The 11301-nt window shown below is 43.8% G+C and overlaps 1 protein-coding gene across 1 annotated transcript in view; it reads left to right on the top strand.

Annotated features, from left to right (window-relative positions):
- The first annotated feature begins 1101 nt into the window (after nucleotides 1-1101).
- The window catches only part of LOC115482412 (pleckstrin homology domain-containing family G member 5-like), a 335969-nt gene continuing 325769 nt past the window's right edge, over nucleotides 1102-11301 (top strand). The window contains exon 1 of the mRNA XM_030222158.1: nucleotides 1102-1175. Within this exon, the coding sequence (XP_030078018.1) occupies nucleotides 1106-1175 (70 nt within the window). The 5' untranslated portion in view covers nucleotides 1102-1105. The remainder of the gene's footprint in view (nucleotides 1176-11301) is intronic.

The raw sequence follows: 11301 nt of genomic DNA, 5'->3' as shown, positions 1-11301 counted from the left end.
CCTGTTCTTAAGGGTTAAGTTTTAAGTTAATTCAGTCTTAATTCTCCCCATATGGTTAAGTTTGGCAGGAGAGAAAAGCTTTGGCTGACAATCAAGCCTGAACAGTGGCTAAAATAAATATGGGAGCCATCTGTGCAGACTGGGGTAAAAAAAAAAAAAAAAAATCAGATGTGAAACACAAGGCCCTCCTCACACAGATCACGCTAAGGTAAACATATTTTCAGAGTTGGCCAGAAAGTTTTAAAAAAAAAAAGATACAGAGAAGGCATTGTGTATAGATATAAAAAGTTGAACCCAAAGTGTAACAGGGATTCACTTAGGACAAAGGTAAGCAATTCTGAGTGTTAGCAGACTGTGACCAAGCTGGAATATGAAAATGTCCCCACCACAAAAACCTGGAGCAGAAGTGATGCTTCAAAGCATATGGTTGCTATGGAAACCCCCTTCCTCCTCCTCCTCCTCTTTCTGCCACAGTGGTGCTCTGAGGACTGCGCTTTGAGTTTTCAGAAAAGAGCCGAGGATTGAGGCATAACGTTAAGATGACAGGGAACAGAGAACTATTTTAAGGGCTTAATTTTGCCCTCTCCTTGTCATCCATCTTTTTCCCACTGGGGCGGGTGAAAAGGATCTTTTGTATGGAAGAACAAAAAAAAAAAATTCTGGAAAGTGAAAAAAAAACCTGGGAATGATTTTTTTTTTAACTGGAAATTTATTTTTGGAAGGAACAAAGTGAATGAGTAAAAGTCATCCAGAGTCTAATAAATTAAACGGCATCTGTTGGAGGAGAAAAGCATGAGACTGCAAGACTCATATGGGATCTCTCGGTGAACTGAATATTAAAGGCAATAAACAGTTATTACCTCTGTGGCAACACCTAAAAAGCACAAGGAAATAAAAAAAAAAAATAGACCTGGTTTCTTGAGGATGAGTGAGGCGAGTATTGGCCACGAATAATCTGAGCAAAAGCCCAAAGAAGACTGTCTGAATAAGGCCATCGAGTAGTGGACATGAGACCAGTGCCTGGAGTTTAGTGCTGACCCAGACTTCTTGGGTAGCTCCCACAGAGCCTTGGTCATTCTGCTGATATTAGGGAAGAGGAGGAGGTATGATGAATTCAGTGCTGGCCAAATACGGGTCACCTTCTCACAACTGGCTTAATCTGCGCATGAAAACGAGTAAGTACTCTCATCAATTTCTTTTGTTTTTTTAAATAAATCAATCAGCAATCAGAATCATTGAAAGCATTTAGCTTTGCAGAAGTCAGACTTGTATACTGCGATCATACACAGTACATTATTATCTAAAACAAGAGGACAAAACATGCATGTACTTGGATATGGAATACTTTTCAAAGTGACCTGACGAGAGAGACCTTAGCCTCATTAGGGGCCTGGGAGCCCTTTTACCAAGCTGCTGTAGGACTACCATGGCCTTGGCACATGTAAATTAATCCAAACCGCTGGTAGTGCTAACTCCCACTGTGAAATTTCCAGTGCCAAAACATTTTTTTTTAACCATGGGAGCCCTTACCATCTCCTAAGTAGAAGGTGGCAGTAAGGGATCCCCCCCAGAAATGGCAGTGTGGCAAGTGTTACACTTACCACACCACCATTTCCATGGGGGTTTATTTTAAGTAAGGAGGCCTTGGTGCACGGCAAACCTGCATGCCAACGCCACCACAGGGATCCTTTTACCACCGCTTGGTAAAAACCCCCCTAGGTTATGATTCTTTCAGTCAGGTTCTTGCCACACTGTGGTCAACACAGTAGATGATGGCAGATGAAGAGCGGTTATGACCTAGGAAGAAGTGACCTACTAGATAGGGCATTTATTTACTTTTGATAATAACATTTATACCCCACAGTATTCCAGCTTACATTGGTTCATCATGGCTTACATTAGTAATAGGGATGTTGACAGATAGTACAGAGTATAAGCAGTGAGGGGTACTAAAAGGTAGTAGTATAGCTTCCTAAGGATGGGGCGTAACGGGTCAAATGTCAATGTATATGACCGGTATTGAGAGAACGACGATTGATCTGAGTTAACATGAGATTATTTGTGGTCCTCATAATATAGTTTGAAGAAAAATGCTTTGAGGTATTGACCTAAGCATCATAAGTTTTTCGACACTGGACTTAAAACCAGGGAAGCCAGGGTGCAAATTTTGCTTCTGCCACTGACACCTCTTGTGACCTTCGGCAGGTTCCTTTCTCCCAGATTCTATATAGCGCGACTTACATTGTGCGAGCTAATCCAGTCATATTCTGGTTTTGCCCGTGCAACTTAATCAGTTAACAAGCCAATGAGCACCAATAATTGCCACTTATCAATCAATTTTTGACACTAATTGGCATTAATTAGAATTTATATACACAGCAGTCTAAGCGTATTCTATAACTTGAAGTGCGTAAATTCTAAGTCACATAGTTGAAAAGGGGGCATGACAGATGACAAAGGGATGGATTCATGGAGGAGAAGTTTTTTGGCGATTAGACTGGTCCATTGACATCAGCACTGGAATCATCAGTCTCCATGAGCCCAGGAGCTACACTGGACCCTGGGGAGGCATTGACATTGAGAGTACCTTGATCACTTAACATTGAGTATCAGTGGAAGCCACCAGGAAGGGTCATCCAATTCCCATCTGGAGAAGAGGAAGGATTAGACCCCTTCTTTGTGCCTATGGAGCACAGTTCAGGATATTAGGCAGAGGCTAAGATATCTCAGCATTGCCTCTCGTTGAAGCATGGCACTGAGGCCACCAATGTCCTTGAAGTACCCTCAACATAACTACAGCTCATTCTCTCTGAGGGTACAACAGCCTCCGTGGATCTGAGACCCCCATTTCCAATACACTCCAAGTGACTCAAGTGGCCACTCATACTGTGATGCCGACATCTTTGTCAGTGGCAGCCTTTGAGGAGCAGTTCATGCACAAGTTCAAGAAGCAGATGGAGTGCTTCTTCCGTCTCTGCAATGGCCGCAGCTTTGACGTCATCAATGTCAACAGCTGCTACTGTTTGATGATGTATTATTAAAAAGAGAAAAGAAAAATAAAAAAGCACTACTTACTCATTTTCATGCACAGATTAAGCCAGTTATGGGAATCCAGCTGATACTTGAGATTAATAACGTCCTGCCTGAAAGAAATGCCACGACACTGAGGCCCAGTGGATTTCAGAGTCAAGGTCTGCTGCATCAGTATTCCTTTCCAGAGCTTTGGGGGAGGAAGTTCACCAAAGCACTGGGAACCATTGGTGTCTCAATGCCATAGGAGGCCTGACAATAGTCAATAGTGTGAGACAAGTAGAAACTTGGATTTCACTGACTGCTTTCTTCTATGAGTCTGAGCCAGAGTGCACCTGGGATTCTGAGGAGGAGTCAAGAAATGTGTCTTCCTTGAGATCTGTCCCCACCACATGAGAGATGTAGATCCTCACCAAAGGAACTCTTTCATTGATTTTAAATGGAAAATCCCATGTCAATTAGAGAGAGGGAGAGAGAGAGGAGGAACCCAGGATAAAAGCATTGGATAGCCTCCAATTCCTCAAAACCCCACCAGGGATTTATAATTAAAATGACCAAAGTTATATATAGAACTGCTGCACATTAAAAAAAAAAAAAAGCGCATTCTTTTGAATCTCAAAGCGGTCTAGGAATGGTACTATTACTACTACTACTACTATTAAACATTTCTATAGCGCTACTAGACTTACGCAGCGCTGTACAAATTAACATGAAAAGACAGTCCCTGCTCAACAGAGCTTACAATCTAAATTGGACAGACGGACAGACAGCTAGGGGTGGGGAAATTGCAGTGGTAGGGGTGATAAGTGAGGGTGTTGAGTAAGAGAGTCATGGTTAGGAGTCGAAAGCAGTAGCAAAGAGGCGGGCTTTAAGCCTAGACTTGAAGACAGCCAGAGACTGAGCCTGACGTACCGGCTCAGGGAGTCTATTCCAGGCATAGGGAGCAGCGAGATAGAAGGAACGGAGCCGGGAGTTAGCAGTGGGGGAGAAGGGGGACGACAGGAGACATTTACCCAGCGAACGGAGTTCACGGGGAGGAGTGTAGGGAGAGATGAGAGCGGAAAGGTACTGAGGAGCAGTGGAGTGGATGCACTTGTAGGTCAAAAGGAGAAGTTTGAACCGTATGTGGAAGCGGATAGGGAGCCAGTGAAGCAACTTGAGGAGAGGGCTAACGTGAATATAGCGACTCTGGCGGAATATAAGACGTGCAGCAGAGTTTTGGACAGATTGAAGAGGAGATAGATGGCTGAGCGGGAGACCAGCGAGAAGCAAATTGCAGTAGTCTAGGTGAGAGGTGATAAGGGTGTGGGTAAGGCTTTTGGTAGAGTCCTCGGTACAGACTGAAACGTAGTGAAACCGAGATTCCAGTGCCCAAGAACTTCCACTGTGAAATTAGTATTAATGATAAATGTTCGTAGACTGATGGGTGATTATGAAATTTTTAAAAATCACCATGGTATCAGTAAAGTAACCTAGGGAATTGCCAAGATCCTTGAAAATACTGGGCCTAATTTTTATCCAGCTGCGACATTTAACTTACAGCATGCACTTGACAGCACTATCCATAGAGATGGCAGCTCTGAATATGGATAAATGATCAAGCACTACCACTTTAAACCTATGTCGAATAGGATCTCTCTATAGTCGATGATCTAATGTATGTTACAATTCAATGTATTACTCAGGAACCTTCATGCAATACCATAATGTATGCATGCACATGGTATATATATATATATATATATATATATATATATATATATATATATATATATATATATACACACCATGATCTGTTCCATTTATATATTGTTCCATGTATGTTACCATGAATGGATGCACCTTAACGCAATACCATTTGTAATTCTGTTACCCGGAAATGGCAACCGCCATTACGACAAATGTAAGCCACATTGAGCCTGCAAATGGTGGGAAAATGTGGGATACAAATGCTACAAAATAAATAAATAAATTAAAGTGCAGTCACTGCACTGGCATCCCAGACAGGAGCTGAATATTGTTATTGTCTGGTGAAAGTTTTTGCCTTCCCTTGCTCTGCCCCTTTCTTACACAGGTAATATCAACCTTTTAGTGATTTAAGCAGCCAATACTATTTATAAGTTTCAAAGATTCTGGTGAACGTGTAACTTGTTTTGAACATCAGGCTGAATATTTATAGAGACCAGAAGCAAATTTAGAATTCATCAAGTGATTACTAGCTCCTCTGTATATCATCATCTGATCTTTCTCGCTGTCAAAATAGCAAGTTTGAAGCATGTAAAGCTTCAAGACCTATTTAAAAGAAGCCCACTCCAACACCTTCCCCTCCTTGATCATACAGTAATCATGAATGAAAGCAATGGGAGAAGCTCCGAAAGAGCAGGGCAAGGCAGTACTGTAAGTTGTGTCCAAGCAGCTTTTGTACTGGGGGGAGGGGGAGGGGAGAAAGGGACAATGCTGGAAAAGGGGTGGCATTAGTACGTGAGGAAGATCCTGGACATAGGGGAAGGAAAGGGACACTGAGAGGGCATATGCTGAACATGGGCCAGGAGGATGGACCCGGGGAAGTGAGGGAGAGGCGGTGGGAGAGACACTGAATGGATCTGGGGAAAGGAGGGAGAGAGAGATGCTGATAGTTCTGGGCATGGCATCAGGGACAAAAGAAAAACAACTTTTCTATAGCGGGTTTTGAGGGTCTGCTAACCAGGGGCGTAGCCAGACACACAATTTTGGGTGGGCCTGAGCCCAAGATGGGTGGGCAGAAGAACCTCGCCCCGTCCCAAAGGTGATTTGGTCTCTCCTCTCGCCTGCATGCCATATGGTCTCTCAAACATCCCCCCTCTCCCGTATACCTTTTAAATAGCAGATTTTCACCAGCAGTGAGCAGCAACTAATACACACTGCTCATGTTGGCCCCACACCCTTCCCTCTGATGCAACTTCCTGTTTCCACCTAGGCAGAAATACATCAGAGGGAAGGCTGTGGGGCCAGTGCGAGCAGTATGTATGTCACTGCTCACTGCAGGCGAAGATCTGCTACTTACAAGGTATGCAGGAGGGACACTTGTTGGGAGTTTTCGGCTGGTGGGGCTTGGGGATCCCTGCCAGCCACATCATAGATGTGCTGCTACTTGGTGGGCCTGAACCCAAAGTGGGTGGGCCTGGGCCCACCCAAGCCCACCCTTGGCTACGCCACTGCTGCTAACAGCTGGCCTGGCTGTTGAAATACCGACCAGGCCTTCTGAAAACCAGCCAGTTGGCAACCCTAGGCTTCCTCCCACATGGTTCAAATACCAGCTGTCTGGGCTGTGTGGTGCTCTGTATGTTTGAAGTTCTAGGCATTTGAAACAGTGGCCCATATATGAGCAATTTGGTTGTTGGAGGAAGAGAACAGACTGGAGCCAAGGCAGGAAGAACACCCCAGTTACAAGTTCTGGGCCAGGGCATGGATGGAGGAAATGAGGTGAAAGAAGAGGCAGGCCAGGGCCAGGAAAGGAGCAAAAGCAGGATTACAACTGGGGAAAATCAGGGACTCCTTTACTGGAGGAGTGGCCTAGTGGTTAGGGTGGTGGACTTTGGTCCTGGGGAACTGAGTTCGATTCCCACTTCAGGCACAGGCAGCTCCTTGTGACTCTGGGCAAGTCACTTAACCCTCCATTGCCCCATGTAAGCCGCAACGAGCCTGCCATGAGTGGGAAAGCGCAGGGTACAAATGTAACAAAAATAAAATAGATACTATTGGAGATTCTACATGGAATGTTGCTACTATTGGAGATTCTACATGGAATGTTGTTATTCCACTAGCAACATTCCATGTAGAAGGCTGCGCAGGCTTCTGTTTCTGTGAGTCTGACTCTGGGCAAGTCACTTAACCCTCCATTGCCCGCCGCATTGAGCCTGCCATGAGTGGGAAAGCGCGGGGTACAAATGTAACAAAAAAAAAATTCTGGGATGGGAAGAGTGGAGAATTATAGAAAGAGCGTGTGGGGGGCGGAAAAAATGGCTGACAGGCTAGGGAGAGAGGAAGACAAACAAGGCACTTCTAGGATGAAGGGGGATAGAAAGAGGAGAGAATAGGGTCACAGATCATAAACTACTAGATTGGATGGGGGAGGAAGATGTTCATGGATGGGTAGGGGAGATGGCATTAAAAGATTAGTTGCAAGCAGACCGTTCAATTTTTTTTTTTTTTTTTATTGTGGTGCTTATGTTGTTTTGTATCATGTTAGTTGCATGTCTTGCATTTTTATTTTATTTGATTGTTTCCTGCCTGCCCAGCTTTTAACCAAAGAACATGGTCAGGTATGAGCCCGTTGTCTGCTCTTTAAAACAAACTCAGTCGTGTCCCAGACTCTCCATCAAATATCTTCTGTCTCTAAAATAAGAACCTTTAAAAAATGAGAAAAACTTGCCTCTCCTCAGAGCAACTTCCCTTGCTAAAATTGAACGTCAGGAGCTGACTTTTCCCCATTCTGTGCTTGTAGGAAAACATTGTTTTGTGAAGTTGAATCTTTACTCTTTAGTGTTGACTTTCTGCTGAGAATATTAACATTTCTTTCATGTAAATTCTAGGAGGGATTTTTTTCTTGGTGGGTTTCAGTGCTGTAGACATGACGTTTTGGAGGATTCTAATGCAATTCAGATTGTGGTAGAGTTTTCCTGTCCTGATGAATGGAATTTTTTACATTTTATGCCTGTGGAAAACAAAATCTTTATTGAATAAAGCCCAGAGTTTCTTAACATTATTGTTTGCCAGTGGAGTAAACAAAGGCATTTTTGGTGATATTGGAGACAATTCTTTTTCTCAGAAAACTCACTTTGTTTATGATATAGTATTTCAGGGTTATGTTTTGATACTGTAACATTTAATTTCTTTTCATTCCAGTTTTGGAGACTTTTGTTCATTTGGTTAATGAGAAAAAGGTTGAAGCAGACCAGAAAAATACCCTTTAAATTCCCTTTTCTCATGCGAGGTAGTTGGCACAGCCCTGTCGGGGAAAATGGATTTCTCCTGCCAACTTTGAACTGTAGCCCTTATGATAGTCTCCCCCATCCTCCCTTCCCTGTCTCACAGCTGTTTTCTCTTAGTAGCTCCAGCTGTTTTGAAACAGCTGACACCATCTGGTTTGAACTAGATGGATGTGAATAAAATGTGCCAGGTATCTACCCTGAAAAGATTCACCTGCCACAAACTTTTGGAGATTTGGTCCCCAGACAGTTTCATGCAGGACCTTGTGAAAATCAGAGGTCCCATTAGAAAAAATAAAATAAAATAGAAACGGAAGATCCATGAGCTTCAGCAGCCGTTTTCTTCCTGTTTTCATGAAGTCAAGCAAAGAAACCTCAAAGGAGCTTTGCATGCCTTTTGTGTTTTAGCAAAATTAATAATGAAGAGTAGCTGAGCTCTCTCTCTCCTCTCAAATTCTTCTTTTCCAGTGTCAGTGTACTGGACCTAGACCCCCTTTTATTAAGGCGCACTCACGTTTTTAGCACGCGCTAAAAACGTGATCGATCGTGCCTTAGTAAAAGGACCCTCTAGTATTTTTGTAGTGCAAAACTCAAGTAGCCATTACTAGTGTTTGAGGGGTCATTTTACAAAGGTGCGCTGAAAAATGGCTTGCGGTAGCGTAGGCACGGGTTTTGGGCATGCGCCGATCCATTTTTTTTAGTGCGCCTGTAAAAAAGGCTCATTTTTTTTCTGACAAAAATGGACGTGCGGCAAAATCAAAATTGCCACGCGTCCGTTTTGGGTCTGAGATCTTACCGCCAGCCATAGACCTAGTGGTAAAGAACCTGGGCGGTAATGACCGACACGCGTCAAATGCCACGTGTTGCGTGTCCATTACTCACGCCAGAAAATAAAAAATATTTTTCAGATGCGCATAGCAGACACACACCAAAATTGAAATTACTGCAAGGGCCACGCAGTAACTGGGCGGTAACTCCAATTTGGCACGTGTTCAGCACGCTTAGGCAAGAAATGAAGAAGAAAGGAGGAAAGTAAAAAAATAAATGGAAAGGAAGCCCTGGAAATAGAGTTAAGAGAACAGATAGAGAGCAGCAGAATCAGAGATCGGGACCAATATGGATAGAAAAACAAAGTCACCAGACAACAAAGGCAGAAAAAATTATTTTATTTTCATTTTAATGTTTGGAATATGTCCAATTTGAGAATTTACATCTGCTGTCTTATTTTGCACTGGGTATATTGGAGCTGTAACAGCTTACAGAAATTATTTATAATGAAAAAAATCACGTTATTTTTTCTCCTATACTAGTATAATATTTTCAATGATATCTGTTTATATACGCCATGGCTGGTATAAGGGGTGTGGCTATCATAGGGGTGGAGCCATATGTGGTGACCCCACCCATAATGAGTACCGGCACCTTTTTTTCTACAAAAAAAGCACTGAACATAAGAATTAAAGATACCATTCTACACAGCAGTGGCGTAGCCACAGGTGGGCCTGGGTGGGCCAGGGCCCACCCACTTAGGGCTCAGGCCCACCCAACAGTAGCACACATTTAGTGGTAGCTGGTGGGGATCCAAAGCTCCATCAGCTGAAGACTTCCGCCTAATGGTAATAAAAACGCTACTCTCAACGATACCGGAACCTGCGCATGCTCAATTTTCAGCGCATGCCTTCTGCAGACTGCCAAGGTGGAAAGAAGCGTTTTCCTGCCAGCTTAGATATTTTTTTGGTGGTGGTAGTGTGGAGAACACTTGGTGCCCACCCACTTCTTGCCTAGGCCCACCCAAAATCTGTTGTCTGGCTACGCCCCTGCTACACAGCGGATTTCTTCCACCCCAAGCAAACAAATTTTTGTTCATAGCTGGCACCTTAAAGCTTTAACTATGAGGTTTTAAGGGGCAGTCACTCTAGTAATGTAGATTTTAACCATTATTCCATATGTTATGTACAAGTCTGAGTCTCATGCAGACCTCTCCTTTTGGTTTAGAAAAAGAAAAATTCCACTGGAGGATCCAGTCTGGTTTGCAACAAATTTGCCACAGTCTGAGAAAATCTGGTCAAGACTCAACTTTGAAGTTGAAAAGCACGCTTTGCTTAGAGATGACCTGATGCTTTCGGTTGAATTCCCTGGCTCATGAGCCAGCTACAGCATTAATATTTGAGATGTCTAGCCTATACTCATGTATCTGGCAGGGTGAAGTTTCTAGAAGCGACAGAGTTTTGAAGCTTGAGTTGTTCTAAAATGATGCAGCAGAGATTGGAATTTTCTGTAACACGCGTAAAGTTTATATGTGTGATCGTTGAACCCTCAGGAAATTGGTTAATGCTGTGCCTTCCATGTTTCTTTCTGAAAGGCAAAGAAAAACACACAGAAATTAGCCTGACATTAGATGATTAAACCATGACATTCTAGGCTTAAATCTCTTGCCAGTTCCTTTCCTGTTTGAAACTCTTAGATTAAGGGTTGCAAGAACAGATGGTGCCCTGTCTCTTTTAAAAGAATCCCAGATTAGGTGCATCTCCATGTACAGAGAAGGATTTCTTATTTAGTCTGGATGATACTGTGCTAGTGTTTGCGATTGAAACCTTCTTGTTTTATCATTTAAAGCTGTTCTGTCCCTAGTATGGGGTAAAGGGAATGAAATAACATCAGAATATCACCCCTTTTGGAGGGGGGGGTGAGGCCCAGAGGTGAACTGAGGGGGTAATGTATTCCTTTCCCCTCCCGTCAGCTAAAGTTGCTGCCGAGCCGCTTCCCTCCTCCTCGCGGTAAACTGGAAGTCGGCGGGTGCATCCAGCCACCAACTCCAGGACTCCCTGAGCATGCTCAGCTCTTGTGTGACCTTAGCACATATGAGGAGTCCCGCCGATTCCAGGTTACTGCAGCAGCGTGACCAGGAGGTGAGGGGAAAGAAAGGGGAGAGATGCTGGACTCTGGGGGTGGGTGGGCGAGCGGGTGGAGGGAAGAAAGTGAGAGACTGATCAGAAAGGTTGAGAAATGTTAGACCCACAATGTTGGAAGGGGGAAGTGGAGGGAAAAGAGAGAACAGACCAGGGGTTGTGGGAATGGCGGTATGCTGGACCAATGGAGGAAGGGAGAGAGAAAAAAATGCTGGACTGCAAGGGAGGGGGAGCAGGGGAGAGAAAGGGAGAGATGCTGACCTAGGGTGGGGCATGTGTGCGTGGGGAGGAAAACAGGAATATGTTGAATAAGGGATGGGACAGGGACACAGAGAAAAGATTCTGTGCATGGAGAGAGCATAGGTACAGGGACACAGAAGGGCAAAGCTTGACAT

Source organism: Microcaecilia unicolor, chromosome 13 (genome assembly GCF_901765095.1).
Source record: "Microcaecilia unicolor chromosome 13, aMicUni1.1, whole genome shotgun sequence".
Lineage (NCBI taxonomy): Eukaryota > Metazoa > Chordata > Amphibia > Gymnophiona > Siphonopidae > Microcaecilia > Microcaecilia unicolor.
This window is presented reverse-complemented; position numbering and strand designations above follow the sequence as displayed.